Source organism: Ammospiza caudacuta, chromosome 3, assembly GCF_027887145.1.
Source record: "Ammospiza caudacuta isolate bAmmCau1 chromosome 3, bAmmCau1.pri, whole genome shotgun sequence".
NCBI lineage: Eukaryota > Metazoa > Chordata > Aves > Passeriformes > Passerellidae > Ammospiza > Ammospiza caudacuta.
The window spans coordinates 119,144,743-119,167,170 of NC_080595.1; the positions used below are offsets into that span (position 1 = coordinate 119,144,743).

Sequence of the window (22,428 nt, forward strand, 5' to 3'; positions counted from 1 at the left end):
CTCGGCTCGATCCCGGCTCCGCCATGGAGGCACTGCGGGCGGCGGGGCGCGCCGTGCTGCGGAGCCCGCGCCTCGCCCGGCACGGTCTGGGTCTCCGCCGGCGGCGCAGTGAGTGCGGACGGGTGCGGGCGCGGGGCCGGGGCCGGGCATCGCTCCGGGCGGGGAGCCCGCAGCTCGGCGCAGTCGGGCTCGGAATGGGGCCCCTGCCTGCTGCCGGGCAGTCGGAGGGGCCGGGAGGGCTGGGGGCCGGAGCGGCCGTAGGGGCAGTCGGTGCAGTCGGGTTAGTCGGGTCAGTCGGGTTAGGGGAGCGGGGGTCCGGCCGCAGGGGCCGGAGCGCTGCCGGCCGGGACACCGAGCGCTGCCGCTCCTGGCCGAGCTCTCCCTGCCCCGCTCCCTGCGCTGGCGCCTCCTGCCCCACTTGTGAATCGAGGCCGCCCGCGCCGGGGGCTGGCGGGCCTGGGCGGCCGTGCCAGGCGCTGGAACACGCTGCACTGCACCGGGGAGCTCCTCGGGCCCCTCGGCCTGCCACGCCTGCCTCTGTGCCCGTGTGCCACGCCTGGCTCTCTGCCAGCGTGCCAGGCCAGCCCCTGCTCTCTGCGGCCTGGCAGGATCCGAGACCGACCCATGACACATGCCTGGAAGCGTTCAAGGCTGGGTGGGACGGGACTTGGAGCAAGCTGGTCTAGTGGAAGGTGTCCTGCCTGCGGGAGTGAAACTGGATAACCTTTAAGGTCCTTTCCCACCCAAACCGTTCCATGATTCCATAACCCTGTGACCCTGCAGGTACCCTGTGGCACAGCAGGGCTGTGTTTGGCTGTTCTCAGCAGCTGCCCAAGGCTTTGCTGGAGCACCAGCACTTGCCCTGGCAGGCCTGGTGTACATGGACTGTCCTCAGAGTCTGGAGTGACACAGGGTCCTAGTGCCCAGGGTGGAGGTCACTGGTGCCTGCATGGCACCAGGCAGCCTCCCTGATAGTTGTCACTTGCGGAAGAGTATGCTGTGCAAATAAGGTCTCCTGATTTCCCTGTGGGTTCAGATTATTCCAATTATGAGTTGGACCCTTCTGCAAGTGTGCCAATAATTCTCAGGGAGCAAATCCCAGGGAAGAGGTGAAAATAACCCTGAAATGTATTAGCTTAGTGTGAACAGTACATACTTTGGCAATTCCCATCTCTTTCTTAACAAAGCATCTGTGATGCAGTTGCTCCCCAGTCACCCCAGCTGGGACCACAAGTGCTGACTGAGCTGCCCCTGCCCTGGCACCCTGCTGCTGCAGATGAGATGCCAAGGGGTTTGGCTTTGCTTACAGTGGGCCAACCTGGGGATTTTGATCTGAGCGTGGCAGTGAATGCTGCTGCTCTTCAGGCGTGCCAGCAACTCAGGTGGCTGAGATGAATGCACTACAGAGAACATTTTGTTTGTAATGAAACAGGTGAGACCCAGGAACGCAAGGTTTTTGCATAGAGCAGCCCTGTGCAGATATGCAGGAGCTGTCTGTCAGTGCTGACAGAGCCTGGACTTCCAGGGCTAGAGGACTAAAGGTTCAGGGGTGAGCCGCCCACTCCTTCTGTTCCTCTTATAAGAGTGTCACAGAGCCAGGAGAGTCTCCTGCTGAGGGCAGAAAGCAACACTGCTGCTGGATCCATGGGTGGGGTGACTCTGGCAGGACTAGCTGTGGGGCCGCTGGCACATGGCTTCTATCTAAGGGCTTTTGTCTTTGCAGAGCTTCCTGAGAGCTGGGCCGATATGCAGGAACCACTGCTTGAGGGGATGTGCTTCACCCTCAAGTATCTGGGCATGACGCTGGTAGAAAAACCAAAAGGAGAAGACATGGCTGCTGCTGCCATCCGCAGGATCGTGGCCACGGTGAGACCCTGGGCCCTGGTGTGTGGGGTCAGAGCCCAGCCCCTGCACAGGGAAGTGTCTGTGACCTAGCCCTGAGCTCCAGTGAGGGGCTGTGCCCTTCCCAAGAGGAGGGTGGCATGCAGGAGGCTGCTGGTGTCTGCCTGTGTGCTGTGGGGAAGCTGTCCTCCTGCAGGACAGCCACCTGCTCCCACACCTGGACCTGGCTGGGAGCAGAGCTGTGCCTGCCACAGCACGGACAGAAGGGTGAAGGACTGGGAGGAGTGGGGTCTGTCCCTCCCTGTGTGTGTGGCAGTAGGGTGAACAGGTTTGAAGAGTGTTCTGTGCAGGGCATGCCTGATTGCCAGGCTCTGCTGTCCCGTCCTACAGCAGGAGCCTTTGCAGCAAATATCCAAGTGAGTGATCCTGTGCAGAGTCTGTGGGGCTCCTTCCAGCAAGGGGGTGAGGTGAAGACCCTTGCCAGGTTTGCAGAGATTGCTGGTGTTTTTCCACTGCCAGGCACGGGTTGGAGCTCGCAAGTTTCAGAAGGTGATTCTGACAGTGTCTCCAAGGGGCATCTCACTGCAGGATGCAGACACTAAGGAGATGGTGGAGAACATCTCCATCTACAGGTGGGCATGTCACGGGTATGGGCTGGGTGTTCCCCAGCAGCCAGCTGAAGACTGATGGAAATTTGAGAAGCCAGGGAGGGCTGGGCCTTGTGTCAGCAGTACCTTCAAGCTTAGGTCTTTCCTTGGCTCCTTGAGGCCTGTGCCCTCTCTGCTGTGCTCCCAGCACTGCCTGAGGCTGAGTGTAGGCAGGGTCCTGGGTGCTCTTGAGTTCATCATCTTCCTGTGCCCTGCCTCTCTATTCTGGCATTCAGCAGGATTGTGAGGCTTGCGATTGGAAAGCCCCACAGTTAGGACAGGACTGCATGTCTGCCTCCACTGCCATGGTTCCACCCTTCTGGCTGCAGCTTATTAGACAGGCTAAAGGCAGTTGCTGTGAGAACTGATGTTGATTTCTCCTGCTGCCACTTGTCCTTTGGCTGGGTTGGGTGTCTGTGGGTGCTGGGTGTAAGGGGCAGCAAGTGTGCAGTCTGGTGGCCAAATGAGGAGCAGAGACAGGACATCTCTCTGCCTGGCCCCCAGCTGTGTCCTGGGAGGCAATCGCCCACCCTTCTGTGCTCCTCTTGTCCCAGTGCTTGAATTCACACACTGGGTGGAGCTGGCCATCAGAAAGCTGCAGGGCGCTCGGGGATGGCACAGGAGGGAGTGCCTGTGGATGCAGTGATGTCCTACCTACTGCAGGCACCAGGCAGCCTCTGGCCCTTGCTGGGGGCTTGGCCTGCCTTGTCAGCTTGGGCAGGTGAAAGCCTCAGGTTGTCAGCAGTGCTTGCTGAAGTCCTGGGAGGGCAGCAGAAGTGCCGTGCCAGCATCATGGATTGTCCTGACAGCTCCTTTCTGCCCACAGGATCTCCTACTGCACAACAGACAAGCTGCAGAACAAAGTCTTTGCTTATGTCGCCCAGAGCCAGGAGAGCGGGGCACTGGAGTGCCATGCCTTCCTCTCACCCAAGAAGAAGATTGTAAGCACTCACCTTCTGCTCTTGGCTCCATGAGGTGTGGGTGGGAGCAAGGTCCTGCTTTCTTCCGCTTCAGCGAGAGAAGGGGAGAGCCTCAGCTGGGTTTGGAGCCAGGGATCAGGTGTGCTCATGTGCTGCACAGGCAGGCAGTGAGCAAAAGGGCTTTCCTGTCCCAGCTCCTGAGGGTCTGCTCTTGGGGGTGCTGGCCCCCAGGGGCAGACAGACACAGAACTGAGCTCTGGCCTTCCATCTGAATGTTATCCTGCATTGATGGCCCCAGTGGAAGCAGGCATTCCCTCTCTTTCATGTACACAGGCCCAGGCTGTGACTCTGACTGTGGCCCAGGCCTTTCAGATGGCACTGGATCTCTGGGAAGCAGCACATGCAGGTAGGAGGAATTTCTCAGATGTATCTCACTGCGTAGCTCTGAAATCAGTGTCTCTGTTGAAACACACCAGGCAGGGAGAATGTTGTCCCTATGGTGGTGTTCTCTGCCATTCCCCCATCTTCAGCTGGGCTGGGAGGTGTAGCTGCTCTCTATGCTGAGCTGCTGTGCATGGCCTGAGCTGTAGCCCAGCTCAGGGCTGCTGGTACCTGGCCTGAGCAGTGCCCCCTCACCTTTGTTTGTACCCTCCTGCCAGCACAGCAGGGATTCCTTGTTCCTCACCCACAGTCCTGCCTGTACATTCCCAGCTGGGCTTTCTGCAGGTTGCAGGCACTAACTCTGCTGCTTTTGCCCCGTGCCAGGCTCTAGGCAGGATCAGCCCCTTCACCCTTCATGTGTCTCGGAGAGCAGTGAGGCCGGCAGAGCCCGTGAGCCGGCCCCCCCAGGGAGAGCTCCCTTCACACACCACTTTGGGGTACAGTATGTGCAAGTCAGGCCCGTGCTGAGGGCTGTCTGCAATTAGGGCAGGGACAGAGTGCCCCTCTGCAGCTCCCTGCTCCTCCCAGAGCCCTGCTGATACCTGCACAGTCCCTGTCGCACGTGGCAGTCTGATGTGAGGACGTGCACTGTGCTCACACAGGGGCAGTTCCTTGGTTGGTGTCTGTGCTCCAGGAGCTCTGCTGTCAGGCCCAGCACTGCTGCAGCCTCAGCCCTGCTCTGCTGGCCCTGTCACACAGGGACCTGGCACCTGGGCTGCACACTTGGTGTCATGGCTGGGATAAGAGCTGCCTCTGAAGGAGAGGACCCTTGGATCATCATCCTGCCAGCCTGGGCTAAGGCTCAGCCCAGCCCATCTGCACTGCACCTCCTGCATGGCCACAGCACTTGGAGCATTGTCATACTGATCTCACTACATCCCTATCTGGGAACTTCTGGATGCTTGGTCCTTGGCCTCATGCTTCCAGTATGAGTCCAGCCTGGCAGTGCTTGGGGTTGTAGCTGTGCACAGCCTGCTCCTGGTGGTCTCTGCCTGCCCCTCCAGCTGCAGGGTGTGCCCACCCACCACCCACCACTGTCCCTGGGCAGAGGTGCACTGTATCAGCAGCTCTGTCAGCATGGTCCATGCTCACACCTTGTGTTTGGGGCTTTGCACCTGGAGGGGATGTGGGATGAGCTGTAGCCTGTCTGTCCTTGTGTGCCCGAGCCCAGAGGGTTCTAGCAACCCAGCACTCCAGTCTGTCCCTCACTGCTTGTGGGAAACCTTTGTACTGTGCCTGGTAGTGACTGTCTTGTGCAGGAGCCCAGCCTCACTCCTGGCAGAGACCTCCCCGTGCAATGGGATGTCATGGTGGGTTTTTGTTTGTTTGCTTGCCAGGAGGAGGAAGAGGAGGAGGAAGATGATAATGTCAGTGAAACCTTGTCTGGGTAGGTGGTGAGCTGCTGCTTGTATTCAGGGATCTCTCTGATGAAGCCTGTCTTGTCTCCTTCTCTGTGTCCCGTGCAAGGGGAGCTGCTCGGGCCGTGGGCATGGTGGGATCATGGAGGAGAGCTGCATGGAACTAAGGGGGAAGCTTCCTGGTATTTCTGTGCCTCTGTCTGCTGAGAGCTCGAGTGAACAGAGGGTTGAGTGGTGGAGGAACAGACCACGCAGTCCAGCTTTTGCAGCAGAGATTTGGGGTACAGATGCTGGCCCCCAGAATGCACCCAGAGATGCTTCTTACTCTGTTTCTGCCAGTCTTTGATGAGGCCAGCCTGTCCAGACATGCCTCTCACAGGGGACTCATTTGTCCCTCTTCTCTCACTGATTTCCCTGGGGGTTGGACCTGGATGGAGGCTGGGTCATGCTGACTTCTGCGTGGACTGGGGCTGTGGGCTGAGCTTGATGGTGTGTGTGCTGTGCTGGGGAGGAGCTGATGGAACAGTCCAGCAGCAGAGGATTAACCTGCAGGTCTGCAGACCTGTGGGTGGTGGGCCTGTGAGGCTCATTCCATGATGGCTGTTCTCCATGTACATGCAGTGGGCACCCAGCTGGGTCTGGCATGTCTGAGCTTGGCTTGAGCCAGTGTCAGCCGGGAGCCAGTGTGTGCACAGGCTGGAGCTGTATGTGTAGCCCAATGAAACACAGCCCTTTGGACATGGAGCTCCTGATGGGAAGGAGATATGGCTTTGCAATCTCGGGACAGGCTGGCCTGGGAGGAGAGTTTGGTAGCAAGGGGGCTTAGGGCCTTCTGCACCCCCAGTGCCTGCTGCTGCTGTGCCATTCCTGCCGTGCCAGGGCTGTGAGCATGCCGTGTCTCTCAGGAGGCCATGCTTGGGGTATGATGGATGCTGTGTTCTCTTCCAAAGCAGCATGGAGGAGCTGGGGAGGGGACTCCACAGCCCAGCAGGTAAGTTTCTTCAGTGCTGCACTGGCTCATCCCCCAGCATGTCCTCTGTAAGGCAAGGTGGGGCTGATGCTCGCCTGGGAACATCTGCTTCCCTTTGCAGGCTGTGCTGGGCTCCCAGCTGTACACCTTATGGTGCGTGTCTTCCTTTCTCTCCCTTTTCAGGATTAATACCTCTTGTGCCCCCATCGAGCTCTCCTCGGGCACAGCTGCTGTGCTGCCACCTGGGGCCACTCCCGCACAGCTGGACGGGGCTGGGAGGGGCTGGAGGCTCCCCCAGCACCGGCACCAGGACTGCTGGCCCGAGTGCTCCCCTGGGCTAAGCCAAACCTCTGCAACAATGGACCAGCCACTCAGGATTCACTCTGTGCCTGCACCTGGGCCAGCCAGTGCCTGCCGCCGCCCTGGCACCGCCCTGCTGGCACGGGGGCTGCTGGCACTGCTGCCATGGAGTGCACAGCCTGCAGCACCTGCTCCTCGTCCTGTGCCGCCTGCATGAACCGCCTGGAGCTGCAGCTGCTCCCATCTGGGGCGGGGCAGCCATGCTCCTTGCTCTGCTCACTGCCAGGCCGTGCAGGTTGTCCTGCATGCTCTGAGCCTGCATGATGCAGGCAGTGTACACATGGCTCTGCTCACTGCCAGGCCATGCAGGCCGTCCTGCATGCTCTGAGCCTGCCTGATGCAGGCAGTGTACACCCTCAGGGAGCAAAAGCTCTTGGCCTGGAGCAGTGTGTGATGAAGGCCTTTTCCCTGCAGTTCAGCCCCACACCCTCTCACAAGTGAAATGACCTGATTTTTAAAGGAAAGCTGCTCTGCCTTTAGAGATAAATAAACTGAGTTTTTTACTGTTGTCATTTGGATTTGAGTGCTGGATAGGCACCATGCATAAGCATGCAGGGCACTGTGTCTCCTGCACTCTGTGGTGAGGGTTGCTGTGCCCCAAGCTCATGGAGCCTGAACTCCCACATCTTCCTTGGCTGCAAGCCCTGAGGGAGCAGTTCCTCCTTGTACTGAGGGCTGCCAGGGCCCAGGGTGCCTTGTGACTTGGGAAGAGCAGGTTCAGGCTGTGCTGCCCTGGTGTCTTGAGCACCTGTGAATGTCACCTGTACTGACAGGAGTTGATGCTGACCACACTGAGGTCAGGGCAGGCACAAGCCCTTGTGTGCCAGCTGCTCTGAAGTGTCTCTGCCCTGCTCTGTAGAGCTGTGCTCTACAGAGGCAAGCCATGGGCTTGGTTTCCTTCCCAGATGGGGCAGGGGAGGCTGCAGCATGTCTGGTTTCTTTGGCAAGTGCCAGCTTGCAGCTGTGTTCTGGCCAAGCCCATCACTGCTGGGTTCCTGTCACATCTCTGCACAGCTGCCCCTCCCAGGCTGGTGGCACTGAGAGCTCAGCCCAGCTGGGCACTGCTGGCTGGCTGCAGCTGGGGTGGCAGGGCCAGGCTCCCAGCAAGTGCCATAGGCACTGGGGAGGCCTGGGGTGCCATGGTCCACTCAGGAGCTGTGCATGGTTTGTTTCACTTGAGGTTTTGCATATTGAATGTGGTTTCATGCCTTTCTTCCTCACCTGGTAGTACAGAGCAACATGTAACTTGTCAGGGTGAGCAGGTCATTGTCAGGCCCTCAGCTTCCAGCCCTCCTTTCTGCACTTCCCTGCCCTCCTGCACAGCCATAGTCTGAGAAGAAGTGGTGAGTTGGGGTTTGGTTTGGGGTTTTTTTGTTGGGTTGGTTTTTTTTGGTTTGTTTGTTTTTTGGGTTTTTTAGAGGCAAAGAGCTTTTTCCTCAACAACAAACCCTGATTTTACATTTAATGTCAGAATTGTGTTCCTTTTTTAATTTGGTCAAAACCTCTGCATTTTGATGGTTTTTTGTGCCTGCCCTAGTTCCTCACCTCTGCTACACAGTCTGACCCTTTGTGATTCTTTGTGTGTGCCTCTGGCCTGGCTAAAAAATCTCATGATAGCAGGCATGTCCGCTATGACTTTCCAAGATAGAACTTCTAAACATTTTCCAGGGCACTAGAACATTCTTAAAACTCTTGTATTTCCCTGACAGCCCTAGTTTTTCTAATGTACCTCCTTACTAAAAGCTAGCAGGCAAAACAAGGTGTTCGTGTCTCCGGAGCTGTGGCCATGCTCCCTGCAGCCCAGGTCACAGTCCAGCAGCAGCTGCATCCCACTACCATGGTGCTGTTGCTCCTCAGGTACCCCTCTCCTCACCTGAGCAGGGAGCAGCCTGTCGGGCTCAGACCCTGTCCCCCTTCTCAGCCCTGCTGCTGGGATGTGTCTGCTCTCTGCAGAGAAGCAGCCACGATGTCCCCTCAGTGGGACAGCCTGCGGCTGCTCCAGCAGCACCACAGGGCCCAGCCTGCAGCAGCAGCAGCAGCAGCTCTCCCTCAAGGGCCAGGGGGGTGCGAGGTGACCATGGAGGACCTCCAGCTCTTTCACAGCATGCAGGAGCAGATCTCTTATGGGCTAGGACACGTGCATTCAAGAACTTGTACGTGCATGGACACACACAGAGACCTGAAGCTCTGATGCTGCCTTTGAGCCAGGATGCTTTTATTGAAAAGACCCTGCCACAGGAGTTGCTTATCCTGTCCCTTCCCCACCTAGTCCTGCAGCAGGAGCTGAGCAGCACCTGGAAGGAAAAGTCCTGAAAGTGCTTTTACTGGGAGATTTATTCCTGGAAGACACTGGATCCTGTGATGCTTGAGTCCAGGGCTGCAGAGCCTGTCTGTGGCAGGCTGCAAAGCAGAGCATGGAGGGTGAGCAGCAGCCAGGGCAGCAGGGAGCTTCCTCGTTTCACCCCATTCCCTCCAACTGAGACCTTGCAGGCCTCACCGCTTTGTCTCCTCCAGGCAGCACAGGCACCATACTGCTCAGAAAATTCTTTGCAGCTCCCCTCAAGCAGCCTGAATGTGCCAGTACCGAGCCCTTGTGGGGACACAGCGCAGCCACAGCCATGCCCTGACAGTGCCCGCTCCCCCTGCCCTGCACTGCCTGCCCTGCTGCGGGCTCTGCGGGCTGCCAGGCACTGTGACAGCACCAGCCCCTCATCGTCCCTCGTGTATTTGTCCTCTGCAGTAGACAGAGAATTTGAAGGCCCTGCACAGCCGTGACAGGGTACAGCGGAGCCCTGTTCTCCAGCAGCAATCCACTCATCCTCGGAGCTGGCTGGGCCCGGCCCCACAGACAAACCAAACCCTCCTAGAGGCCGCAGCTCTCCCGGCAGTGCTGGGCAGTGCCTGCACCGCCCTGCTCCTGCAGCCCCGCGGCCCTGAGGGGAGCAGCTCCTGCTCTCTGCAGCAGCCCCAAGGCCAAACGGGCAGCTGAGAGCAAGGTCTGCCCCTGTGCTGGGCAGCCATGCAGTGCCTCAGCTGCAGCCCGGGCCTTGGCCGAGGCGGTGCACAGGGCCCTGGGCTCCCCTCAGGCCCCTGCCTCAGCCCATCGGCTCCCCCTGGCTCCCTCCCACCCATCCTCATGGTCATGCTTCCCCCGGAGGGGAGGAGGGCCGGGTGGGACGGGCAGGGCCACACTCTGCATGCATGGCTGGGAGCCGGCTCCATGCTCATCCGCAGACAGGTGCCCTCAGGAAAGCGGGAGTTCTGGTACGTGGATCGTCGCATGCTGAGTTCCAGGCGGCGCGCCTGGCGCTGCCTCTTCTTCCAAGGCCTGCTGTGGCTCTGGCAGGACACCCGAGATCCCAGACGGCAGAGCTGGTGTTGCACTTACACCTCAATGATATTGACCGAGGGAGATTTCTTCTATGAGAGAAAAATCTGCTTTAAGAACCTGCTTTGCTGCACCCCTGGGATCACACCCAATGTCAGAGCCCCTCAGCCTGCAGCAGGCATCAAGACCAGCAGACCTCAGCAGAGCAGGGTCAGTTTGGAGTAGGGATCCAAGAGGAGAGATCTCCTAGCAAAGGGTAATCAGCAAGCTGAAAAATCTGGAGGAGGGGAACTGGGGATTTCAAGTCCAAACAGGAAGTTTCTGCTCCTGACATCTGCTGGAAACCAAGATGTGGATTCAGTGGGGCAGTCAGTCAACACAGTGAGGGGAGTTCCCACCCTTGACAGAGGCAGCAGATGAAACACAAGCAACACCCTAACATATGGTCCCATTAGAGCATTTGGGCTATAAATCACTGTCTTTGGCAGGTAACAAAGGGAGAAATGTCAGGTGCTGAGGGAACAGCCAGACGAAGGTACTGCTCCCTCCCCATCCACAGCCTGGCACAGCACTTCATTAGCGTGAGGAAGGGGCTCTGCAATGACTTGTGTGCTGATGACTCAGAGCCAGCTGCAGTGAAGGCAGAAAGGGAGCAGTGACAGACCAGTGCAGGAACCATGAGAACAGCTGCCTAGCGTGCCCATTTGTCCGTGTGTGCAGGAGAGGTGCAGTCTTGGAGGGGCATGATGAAGGCTCTGTTACAGTCAGAGGTCAGGTACCACCCTGCAGTGCAAGAGCCATCCCAGCTGTTACACACCTTGTTGTCTCTTCCAGTGTTTCTCCTGCAATCACCCATGGGGTACACACAGTGCCCCAGAGACCAGGGCTCACTGAACCCTAAAAGTCCTCAGTCTTTGGGGTGAGAGCACAAGCTGGGGCGTTTCCATTCCTGGAGAGAGGCAGACTCTGTGCAGGCTGCAAGCCCCAGCAGACAGGCAGCCCCGTGCCACCCCTGCTGGCAGCCCTCCCCACTCACCTTGCTCCGCAGCAGCCCTCCGCTCGGCCGCTCTGGCGTGCTGTGCTCTGAGGAGGGCTTTGTCTTCTCCTTGTTGTTGTTGGAGTCATTATCCTTGATGATATCATACTGTCTGCAGAACAGGGCGATCACCGCTGCCCAAAGACACACTGCATGAAGGATCCCTCGCAGTGCCTGCCTGTCTGCCCTCCCCACAGCATCCCAGCTGCAGGGCAGGTGTGCCCAGGGCTCCTTGGGGTGCTGCAAACCCACACCCCCACCTGCATCAGCCTGCACCACCCCAGGTACCTCTGCACGTGCGGCCAGGCCAGCTTCCTTGTGCAGATGGGCACGGATGTGGCTAAGGCCATTGGGCCACACGTGAGGTGCTCAGCACTCACCAAAGGCAGATGCTGAGGCACTCAAACAGGGACAGTGAGGTCGGTGGGCAGCTGTGTGGCTTTTGGAGTGCCTCACTAAAGTTACTGAGCTGGTGCTTGTGACCCTCACAAAAGCCAGCCCTTGTCTATGCAAACTGGCTGTGGGGTCAGTCCCTCTGTAATGCTTTCACAGCGTGCATCCCAAGTAGCATGTCCCACACCTGGGAACCCTGGGCACAGGAGTCTGGAGCAATGGCCCCAGGGGTGACCATGCTGGACTCACTCACCCCCAGTGTGTGTGTGGTAACACACACAAGCACACACAGACTGGGCCTGACTCCTCCCAGCTGGTACACATCAACCTGGGCCAGGTGTAAACTACCAGCAGTTATCTTGCATTTTTTTCCCAGTGCCCTAGGAAAGTGTCAAGGCCAGGGCAACAAGAAATTTCTGCAAGATGCCACTACAAAATCCACATTTACTGGGGAGGGAGTGGGGGATCAATGACTTCCCATTCACAGCAGCTGTATGTGACAAGTCAGGAGCTCACTTACCTCCTAGGCTCCCAGGGCAGCCCCTGCCTGCACTGGCTCTTGCTGTGCTATACAGGAGCAAAGCACCCACTCTGCAGCTTTAGCAGACTGAGGCACAGCGTCCACTAGCTAGTGAAGTACTGTTATCAGTCACGACATCTAAGGCCCAAGCAACTCAATGGTCACTGTCAGCTGGGATGCTCCCACCCTGTAATTCCAGGTCCCATTCTGTCTCCTGCTCTTCAACATACTCCAGGCCATTACTGCTGAGCAGTGCCTGTGGTTGCTCCTTTTACCCCAGCACCTACAGATTCTCAAGGGACTGATGAGGAAGGGTGCCAGACCCTCAGCAATGTGCCTCTGCACTCTCGTGAGCCACATCCTCTTTGTGAACCATGGACTGTAACTTTGCCTCAGCCCGCCAGAACGCTGCTTGTGGCACTCACCTGCCCACATGAGCAGCACAGCCACAATGATGATAATCTCGCCTGTCTGCAGCTGCCGGTCTTTGTCCAGCCCCTCCATGGTGATGTCACCTGCAGAGAACAGACCCCAAGCAGGGCTGGCAGCAGATACCCTCCCACTTTAGTGGGATTTGAGAAACCCCAAAGCAGAGAAGCCCACCTCCCCCAAACAAGGAAGGGTGTGGGACGACATCCTGTATGGGGAGAAGACATGCATCCTGTGGCCTTCCTGGGTCAAATAGAACATCCTTGCTACAAAGGTAGTCAGGGATTCCAAGGCTTGTTTAGGTTCATGTAGGGACTGTGCAATGCCTTAAGGTCTCTCTCTACACAGCAAACAGGGTAGGTCAGGTCAGTTTAACACAGAAGTTCTGAGGAAAGGCAGCCATCTGCTTGCCCTGCCATACTCAGGACCCCTCTCATGGTTAGTGCTGGAGACAGAGTGCCGTGCCCTCCATGGGGCATCATCTGTCTTGGATTCCTGATGCTCTCTCATGGACCAGCATGCAGGCAACCCCAAGGCAACACAGACATGAGTAGCAAAGGGGACCATGACACTCTGTCATTTGTCCTTGGGCAGCCTGCAGACTGGGAGATCTGAGTGTCTGTTCAGTACTGGTTTCCTACAGGCAAAAGCTGGGCAGGCCCCAGCAGCTGTCCTGGCCAGTCTGCCTAGCTGAACAGGTGCCAAGACCTGAGACAGGAGGGCTGCAAACTACTTGGGGACATTAGCATGGACACATAGTCGACACGACAGCAGCCTGTACAGCCCTGTGTGTCCCCAGCAGCCTGCTGCTCAGTGCAGCACCTTCCTCATTGGTTGCAGAATCCCTGCCCATCTGCTGTACAGGCCTCCAGGTGTGGCCCCAGCAGCAGCACCTGGTCAGGCTGGAAGGAGGTGCCTCACCTTGGTTGGAGCTGTTGGAAGGCAGGCGGTCGGTCTCCTTCAGGGTGCGGAAGTGGACACGCTTGCTAGCCTGGCTCTCCCCATACAGGCCAATGCTCTGCACCTGGATGATGTAGTCAGCATCCTCTGCCAGGTCCCACAGCACACAGGCACGGTTGGTGGTGTTCACCTCCCGGATGAAGCGCTGCATCTGCCCATCCTGCCTCTGCCAGAGGGAAAAGCTGTCACCCCCGGGAGGCTGCTGCCAGCTGCACCAGGCACAGGCCCCCAGCTGCAGGGCTGTGCCTCACTCCTCCCTTCCCAGGCAACCATCCAGCCCAGGGTGGGCCACACTGGCCAGCACTGCCTATTCAGCATGCCTGCATGGCCTGAGAGCTAGGCACCTCCCTGGAGAAGCCACCATCACCCAGGGCTGCATAGGTGGAGCAAGGGAAGCAAAGAAGGGTTATGTCATGGCCAAAGCACCATCCTTACCTAGAGAAATCCCAGGGAAACTATTGGAGGGACTATACCCAATGCAGCCCACAGTCTTCTGCCTTCCACCAGGATGGATGGCTCACGTGGGGCACCTTGGCAAGGGCTGCTCAGCAGCAGAGCTGTCCTCGGGCAAATGCCAGAGGAACCCCGGAGTGCAGCAAAAGGACTGACATAGGAGCATGCTGGTAATCAGTGTCCCCAGGCCCCTGGGACAGATGCTGGATACCTGCTGTAGGATGGCGTAGCCGATGACCACATCTCCTTCTGGTACATCCCAGGAGACTGTGGCAGAGTTCGCCTTCAGCTGTGTCACAGTCACGTTGACAGGGGACGGTGGCCTGTCTGGGTGAGCCAGGCATGGACCGTGGTGAGGCACAGGAAAGAGGCAAAATAAGATGTCTCAGAACAGGCATGCGGCCCTGCACATCACCCTGGGGCCTCTCCCACACCTGCCAATGGCAGCACGTTGGCTAGGGCTACAGGGAGACCTTCCCTGGTGAACCTGGCCCCAGGAGATGAGTGGCACAGCAGATGGGGAAGCCTGAGCCCTGCCAGCAGCAACACATGCACAGCACGGTGCTTCCTGGGCTGGCAGGCAGTGCCCACTCTGTGCATGAGGAGTGTGCAGGTGCAGAGCTCTGGGGCTGTCCCACAGATGGGCATGCCACAAATGCCTGGCGCACCACCCAGAACTGCGTAGGAAGCAGCCCAGACACAGGGATGATATATTGATTGCGACAGAAAAATGGGGCACCTTGGAATAGACACACTCTACACTCAATCTAGGCATCTCCTCTGCCCAGAATTACTCCTTGCTCCAGGGCATGGGAGAACGCCAATGCCAAAGGCAGAGCTGGCTGTCCCAGTAATGCCTGGAAAATAGATCTTCCCAACAACTTTAAGAGTGAATATATAAGCAAACCTTTACTTAAAGGCTTTCAGGCACACAGTGTTGTGAAAATCGCACGTGGTATAGTAATGCTACAATTTTTGTAAGGTTAGTCAATTAGTATACTTATCATATACTGTCCAATTAAAAGGTTAGTTGGTTAGGTAGTAATTCCTGGGGTCCTGCCTCACTGGAAGGAGTCCAGAAGTTTCTCTTGCCCCACTTTTGTTATGCCTGGTCCAGATTGTGGTTGAAAAACACAACGTCCTTGTAGCTATCTCTCTTCTTGGAATAAGACTAAACAATATTTTTAGGAATGTATTTATAAGGTTAGCTTATTGTTCTTAAATGTGGGGAAGAAAGATAGGAAAAGTACTAGAAGCTACAACCATGCATTAACAATCTACATAGCCACAAAGACATGAAAAATATAAAATCCCAATAATAGGCATCACCAGCAGTGCAGGACCATTGGCTGCAAAGCTGGCAGCAATGCTTGGCCATTGCTGTTCTATGGCAAGCTGACCTGACTGACCCATGGTCTGCACCATGGCCACTTTGAGATTTCACAGCACTGAGAGCACAACAGGATCCCACACAGTCCTGCACACAAAGCCAAGCTTTGTCTGGAAGTTAGACACAGGAGCACATGAAAGACACTGAAGCTGCTGTTTGTGTGTTCCAACTCCCCACATCCAAGTCAGTGCCCTTCTACAAGCTGCCTGCATAGCAGCTAGGGCTACAGGGTCAGTGCTGTGATTTATATAGAAAAAGAGTTCCAGGGGGCACCTGAGAACAAGAGAAAGGACAACTGTGACACCAGCAAAAACCCCAGTTACAGTGACTGCAAAAAAGGCAATTTTTGCAGGCCAGCTGTTTAAGTACATTCATTCACATCTGAATATACCCAGCTTTGGATCAAACCAGAGAAAGGCTTGGTTCCCACTCTGAGAAATTCAGGCTTGTGGTCTGCCAGGGGCAATTAAAACAGAAAAGAGAGCCCAGAAAACGTGTTCTAAGAGAGACCTTGGGACTCAGTGTGTCTCCAGAAGTTTGACACACCACCAGAAGAGAGGGTTGCCAAAGATAAGGACACCACAGTGTTCTGATTATCTCCTTCAGAAAACGAGTCTGGAAAACTGGAAAGGATTCAAAGATACACTCAAACATTCTTTATCCCACAAAGAGTGTGTCTGTATAGAGTTTTGCCCGTGGGGATCTGCTTCATCACTAACCTATGAGAGGGAGGAAATCTCTACATAACCTATGAGAGGGAGGGAATCTCTAAGCCTTGTCTGCATGCACACCTTGCTTGCCTACGAGCCAACAGCAGAACGGGCTGAACAAAGCTGCAGACCCAGCCTTGTCCATTGCCTGGTGTAGATACTCTGTCAGCACAGGAGCTGAGCTTCCTGTAGATTAAATTAGAGAATCACTGTGGTCGGAAAAGACCTCCAAGATCATCAACTCCAACCTTTGACTGCATCACCCCATGCCCACAAAACCATATTGCAAAGTGTCATTTCTTGAACACTTCCAGGGGCGATGAATCCACCACTGTCCTGGACTGCCTATCCAGTGCTTAACGACTCTTTCAGTGAAGGAATTGTTCCCAATATCCAATCTGAACCTGCCCTGGCACAGCTTGAGGCCATTTCCCCTTGTCCTGTTCCTGTTTTCTGGAAGCACAGCCTAACCTCCCCCCTGTCTCCACCATCCTGTCAAGGAGTTACAGAGAATGAGAAGGCCCCCCCTTGAACCTCCTTTTATCCAGTTTGAGTTCCCCCAGCTCCCTCAGCCACCCACGAGACCTGTGCCTCAGTCCCTTCCCCAGCTCTGTTCCCCTCCCTGGACACGCTCCAGACCCTCAATGTCTTTCTTGATGTGAGTGGCCAGGATTTGAGGTGCCTCAGCAGTGTCCAGCACGGGGGGAAAGTCACTGCCCTGCTCCTGCTGCCACACTATTGTTGCCACAAGGAGGATGCTCTCAGCTTTCTTGACCAGATCACGTTTAACTGCTGTCAACCAGCACCCCTAGGTTCTTTCTCGCTGGGCCATTTTCCATCATTGTCTGGATTTTGGGGTCAGGCTGAGGTCGGGTCAGCTGCTCAGCCCACAGCTGAGTTCAGGAGCACCCTGTCAGCGTGCAAACAGCTGCCCCCTGCCTGGGCTGTGTCCCAGACACAGGCATTTCCAAGGGGGGCTCTATGGGGGGCTGCACATTTCTGCTTCTCTGCAAGAATAACAACACTTGTCCCAGGTTACCACTAGTTAGGTTGCTAGCTAGGTTTGTGCTAGCAGACATAACGGGGTCAGAACAGCCCAAGAATCCAGGGGTGGAGACTGGTCCAAGATCTGATTTGGTCTGCACCAGCCAGTATGTGCCCAAAGCACTCTTGGGCATGGACAAGCCAGAAAACCATTCCTCACCAGTAGCACGGATGTGCTTCCCTCTTTGGAACTTGTGAGTTTAATACTATGGATATGAGCAGACCCTGCCAGCTGGCCTCGGGACAAGAACAGGACATTGTGCTTCACAGGATACATCCATAGTAATGAATTAGGTGTAGGTGGTTGGTTTTTTTTTTAAACACATTTTAAAAGTCCTGAATATCCGTGACGGGGGCAGTTTGACTACCAACCTCTAAGTGTACGTGAGGAAATTAAAGATGGGGTCTGACATCTCTGCGACATAGGAGTTTGTGGATGGAGTTTGTCACAGCTGTCCAGCTCTGCTCAAGAATTTTCTAGGCTTCTGTGAAGTGTTCAGCCTGTCCCAGATGAGGTTTTCAAACTGGGGCTGCTGCCCAGGGACTGAGTCACTTGAAGATTTGAGAACAACGGTACTGCACCAATCCACAAGCCATTCTGCCGAGTCCACATGGGTGCGACAAGTGCTCCAGCTGTATTTAGCCAGAGTTTGCACAGGCCCTGTGCAGGGACTGTCACTCACCAGCAGCAGAAGGGTGAGAGGACTCGGGGGCATAGCGGAGCCACCACGCACATGGCTTGTCAATGCACCACACCCCACGCACCTGAGCACACCTGGTGCACACCCAGGCCAGCAGGGCCTGTGTGACAGGACATCTGGTGTCCAGGCTACAGCTCTGCATTACAACAACCAGCGTGCCTTGATCAGTTTGATGCTGAATGAACTGCAGAAAATACACTTCTGAGCACACGGGATTTGCACATCCGTCAGGAAGAGATAAGACAAGAAGCCTCAGAAGTCAAAACGTGGGAAGTTCACCCTAGATACACAGAGCAATGTCTAATCCAAATCACCTCCGCTCTGGAGAGAGACTGGGAGAACTGAGGTTTTTCACCCCGGAGAGAATGCTCTGGTAAGATATTGGAGCACTTTCCAGTGCCTAAAGGGGCTCCAAGAGAACTGGAGAGGGACTTTGGACAAAGTGACAGGACAAGAAGGGGATGGCTTTTCACTGACAGAGGCCAGGGTTAGATGGGATATTGGAAAGAAATTGTTCCCTGTGAGGGTGGTGAGATCCTGGCACAGGCTGTCCAGAGAAGCTGCGGCTGCCCCTGGATCCCTGAAAGTCCTCAAGGCCAGGCTGGATGGGGCTTGGAGCACCTCGGTGTAGTGGAAGCTGCTATTGCCCATACCAAGGGGGTGGAATGAGACGGGCTTTAAGGTCCCTACCAAACCACACCATCCCAGGATTCTATGAAATTCAAGATGACACCTCAAAGCTGTTTTAGGGCCTCCAAAGGACAAAGCTTTGTGTATAATCCCCACATTGCATCTAATACTGTTTAGCCTGTTCTGCAGCTGAGATCAGAGCAGTTTTGTGCCAAAGCTGTTGCCATAAAGGTCTGTGAATGCAAGGGCACCAAAAAGCATGCTCTCTGAAGCCAACACATCCTGGCTATAAAGTCAAGATGCTGCTGGGCTCTCTGGGAAAAGTGTGCCACTGTTTATCTCAATGCATTAATGGCTAATAATTCTACATCACTGATAAATGATCCAGCTTCACTTTTTATTGAAGCCATATTACAAAAGGGGGACCCCCACAGAAAGCACAGTCACTAACTTAAGGCCTGGCACAGGATTTGTGTTGTCTGTACAGCAGCATGCTCCTTTTGGGCCTGATGAAGGGGTGGGAAGAGCTGGGCTGTGCACAGGAGCTAGCAGCACTGCAGCCTGTGCTGGATAGGGATGGCCAGAGGCCACTGGGAGGGATGGGTGGTGGGCAGCTGGACATGGGACCAGATATGCCATGCATCCCAGCTCCATGGGTCAGCAAAGGGGCCGGACAGATACCCTTCCCGAGGGATGCTGGCACAAGTGGTGCTGCAGAGGCATGAGGGATGGGGCATGTCTCCACCGGTGCCCTCGCCATCCTGCTGTGATCCGGAGAGAGGGCCACCCTGCCCCCCGGCCCATGCCCTTGGGGCTGCCGCTCAAGGGCACCCAGATGTTTGCCCAACTTACTGCTGCAGCAGGGAGTAAGCACCAGACTGCACATCTAAAAATAAGTGGCCCCTTTTTAACACCCCTGACTGCATCTCTTCCTGAATCCGTCAGTACGTGTTTTGCAACACGGCAGAATGTAGCAGAACACGTCCGGTACTCGCAATTCCATTTGATATCTCAGCGACCTGTCGAGGGGCAAACAGACAGCAGGAAGCGGCTGCTGACAGAGGCCACCCCGGCGAGTCAAAGGACACAAGGACAGCGGTACCTCGGGTGCGCGGAGCTCGATGTTCCAGCAAACACGGGCAGCAAGGGACAGGATCCCCGCCACCCGGCCGGCCCCAGCCCGCCGCAGCCCGGAGTGTCCGTGCCCGGGGCAGGAGCTCCCTCGGGGCAGAGCTTCCGTTTCCAGCCCCGGGAGCCCCGGGAAGGGCAGCGCGGCAGCGGCCGTGCCCCGGGGAGGGGACTCGGAGGCCGCGGGGCGCCCGAGGAGCCCTCGGGGATCGCGGCAAAGGCCACGCCGGGAATGCAGAGAGGCCGGCGGGGGCGTGCGGCGATGACCGCAGCCCCCGGGGTGTCCGGCACGGTGTCCCCGCCCGGCATGCTGTCCCCGCCCGGCAGCCCCGGTGCCCTCCCGGCCCGGCCGTACTTACTGGCTCGCACGAAGCACAGGTCGCAGCCGAAGAGCACCAGCACCGGGCTGATCATCGCCGAGACGCGGGCCATGGCGGCGGGGGCTGCGGCCCGGCCGGGCGCGGCCCTGGCACCGGCCCGGCTCCCTGCACCGCGGGACGGAGCGGGGCCGAGCCCCGGCCGCAGCACGGGGGGGCGGAACGGCCGCCGGGCCCGGCCCGCCCCCGAGCGGCACCGCAGCGGCTCCGGCACCGCGGCGGCTCCGGCGCCGCCTCTCGGCCGTGTCCCGGAGCGGCCGGCACCGCCCCCAGCCCCCCGGCGTACCCCGGCACCGCCGGTACCGCCCCCGCCCTATCAGCGGAGCCCCGGAACCGCCAGCGCCGCTGTCGGTATCGTTCTCCGGTAACCCCCAACGCCCCGCCACAGGCTGCACCCCCGGCAGCCCCGAGCGTCCGCTCTCCCCGTGCTGCACCGCCGGCAGCCCCGGTGCCAGCTCCTCCCGTGCTGCACCGCCGGCAGCCCCGGTGCCAGCTCCTCCCGTGCTGCGCCGCCAGCATCCCCGGTGCCAGCTCCCCCCGTGCTGCACCGCCGGTAACCCCCGGTGCCAGCTCCCCCCGTGCTGCACCGCCGGTAACCCCCGGTGCCAGCTCCTCCCGTGCTGCACCGCCGGCAGCCCCGGTGCCAGCTCCTTCCGTGCTGCACCGCCGGCATCCCCAGCACGGGAGGCTCCACAGCGGGCTCACAGCACACGTGTCCTGGCGTGGGCAGCGAGCAGCACCGGTGTCGCCGCTGCTGGCCACCGGCAGATGCCGACATTCGGGCTGGTGCCCCCGGCACTCTCCCACAGCTCCTCTGCACCTGCGGGCGCTCTGACCCTCCGGGGTCCTCCTCTCCGTGTGCCTGAGGACACAGGCATGGGGGCTGCCCCACCCCCAGGAAAGGCAGCACTGGGTGTGCCCAATGAAGCAGTACAGAAATAAGGAAATGAACCCAAATCATCCTCCATTACCTTGCAGCACTAACCTACTACTTTTTGTGAGCAATGCAGACTGGAAGGAGGAGTCAAGCCAAGATGGAATTAATGGTTCCAAGGGCTGCTAAAGTGCCTCAGCCTAGCTGTGGTTTCGGGCAGACTTGGGAACTGCTGAGGAACTCCTCTCCGTCCAGCTGGTGTCCTTGGCTGCAGCTGCATTGTCCTGTTGTGTAGCATAGCTGGACCCCGATGGCAGTTTAGACCATGCCCTGGATGGGATCAGCCCACAGCAGAAGTACATCAGTGCGGGCATGTGTGCAGACATGGGCACAGACATCCATTGTTCTGTGCTCTGGGGCCCCTAAAAGTCTTTACCTGGTCACTTGAAAAGGCCTTTCCTAGTTACAGGAGAATTGGTCTGTACTTTGGGGAGAGCTGTGGAAGACCAGGGTAGTGATGTTGCCATGTGAAGGATTTAATCTGCAGTGCCTGTGTGCAAAAGGCAAGTTCCAGCTAAGTGAAAACTGAAGCTTGTCAGAATTTACGTTATCTGCAGCTGCATGGCAGGTGAAGTGATCAAAATGGTCCCATCTGGGTTGTTCAATGCTGCTTTTCAGATGCTCTTGGCAGATCAGGACTGCCTCTTTCCTGTGCTGAGCTTCATTGGTGCTGCAGTCCACAGTGGTGAGGAGGAGGGTGAGCCTGATCCTGCTTTCCCAGCAGAGCCCTGTTCCAAAGCTTCTTCTCCCTCTGTCTGCATTATGGGGAAGGAACTTCAGGCGAGCCAAGGGTAGAGCTGGCAACTGTAAAACTGTGACTGCACGTGGTTTTACAGGAACAGTTTGCCAGTTATGTGGTCTCTGCAAGGTCCCTTCTCACTTGGTTGCTGTGAGAAGCACTTGGTTATTGCAGAGCTTGCTGTGGTGTTAATGTTGACTGCTCCATTGCCTGTCTTTGCCACCAGGCAAGGATCCCTGGCTTGCCCAGCACTGCTCTGGCCTGTGCAGGAGTGCTCAGACAGGTTATTTGGAAAGCTCAGTGCTGTCACTGTTAGGTATCAGTGAGCAATGCCATTTTTTTTGATAGCAGAAACAGGTGCCCATTATCACTGTGGGACAGTTTATTTTGCATCCTTCCCCCCAAACTACTTAAAAGTGGTTCAGGCTCTATGTCCTTTTCCTGTGCTCCAGGGTGCAGCCCAATGGCTTGTGCAGGGTGAGAATTATGCTGTGATTGGGGAATTTTGTGTCTGATCGCCCAAGGCATCACTGTTGGCTGGCTGGCATTTCCAGGCTTCACACACCTTCTGGATCAGTGCTGGCCATGGAAAAGGACATGCTGTGGCACTTAGGACAATCCTGGGAATTCCGGATTGTCTGTGCACAGGCTGCATGGTCTGCTTTGGGAGCAGTGATGACATTTGCATTTGTGGGTTCAGTCTATAAATAATAAATACTGAGAGTGCAAATTCTCCACACACATTTAATTATCACTTGGGTATTTGGGATTTTGGCCAGGCAAAATTCAATTTGCAATCACAAATCAGGAACTAATGCATCTAAATTGTATTATATGCCTTGCAGTGCCTTGTACTTAGAATTCAGTGGGGAAATCCAGCAGCAGCCTCAAGATCTCAGCCTCACCTCTATAGCCTGGCCTCCAGGCTCTGGAGTCCCAGCCTGCCCCTAGCAAATCCGAGGTTCTGGGGGTGGTGCTGGCAGCAGGAGAACGTCCTGCCCATGATGCCGGAGCCCCCTGTACCTGGATCACACCACCCTGCTGTCACCTTCCTCTGCCCACCAGAGGAACACACCAGCCAGGACTCCCAGCACATCAGCAATTGACGTCTGCAGCTG

General features: G+C 56.9%; 2 protein-coding genes across 3 annotated transcripts; one reads left to right on the plus strand and one right to left on the minus strand.

Moving 5' to 3' along the window:
• Positions 1 to 23: 23 nt before the first annotated feature.
• LOC131555132 (low density lipoprotein receptor adapter protein 1-like) lies at positions 24 to 6,673 on the plus strand. The gene is made up of 9 exons (XM_058800870.1): positions 24 to 108; positions 1,724 to 1,866; positions 2,362 to 2,474; positions 3,316 to 3,430; positions 3,743 to 3,815; positions 4,175 to 4,287; positions 5,188 to 5,237; positions 6,162 to 6,199; positions 6,362 to 6,673. Exons 1-9 carry the CDS (start codon positions 24 to 26, stop codon positions 6,517 to 6,519), a joined length of 888 nt encoding a protein of 295 aa, XP_058656853.1. The 3' UTR covers positions 6,520 to 6,673.
• A 2,076-nt stretch (positions 6,674 to 8,749) lies between these two features.
• Positions 8,750 to 19,743, minus strand: FNDC4 (fibronectin type III domain containing 4). Of its 2 annotated transcripts, none has more exons than XM_058800874.1 (6): positions 19,620 to 19,743; positions 13,869 to 13,984; positions 13,166 to 13,370; positions 12,241 to 12,330; positions 10,903 to 11,036; positions 8,750 to 9,955 (listed from the first exon to the last, which is right to left on the minus strand). In XM_058800874.1, the coding sequence occupies exons 1-6, from the start codon at positions 19,690 to 19,692 to the stop codon at positions 9,923 to 9,925; spliced, it is 651 nt and encodes a 216-aa protein (XP_058656857.1). In that variant the 5' UTR covers positions 19,693 to 19,743; the 3' UTR covers positions 8,750 to 9,922. The 2 variants fall into 2 exon arrangements, with proteins under 2 accessions (XP_058656857.1, XP_058656854.1); XM_058800871.1 differs by having other exon boundaries at positions 8,750 to 9,958.
• Positions 19,744 to 22,428: the final 2,685 nt, after the last annotated feature.

Coding starts and splice junctions, on each gene's coding strand:
- LOC131555132 (XM_058800870.1), top strand. CDS start 24: ATGGAGGCACTGCGGGCGGCGGGGCGCGCCGTGCTGCGGAGCCCGCGC. Junction 1,867..2,361: donor TCCGCAGGATCGTGGCCACG/GTGAGACCCTGG, acceptor TTCCACTGCCAG/GCACGGGTTGGAGCTCGCAA. Junction 2,475..3,315: donor GAGAACATCTCCATCTACAG/GTGGGCATGTCA, acceptor TTCTGCCCACAG/GATCTCCTACTGCACAACAG.
- FNDC4 (XM_058800871.1), bottom strand. CDS start 19,692: ATGGCCCGCGTCTCGGCGATGATCAGCCCGGTGCTGGTGCTCTTCGGC. Junction 13,371..13,868: donor GCTACGCCATCCTACAGCAG/GTATCCAGCATC, acceptor TCCCTCTGGCAG/AGGCAGGATGGGCAGATGCA. Junction 11,037..12,240: donor TGTGCTGCTCATGTGGGCAG/GTGAGTGCCACA, acceptor GTCTTTGGGCAG/CGGTGATCGCCCTGTTCTGC.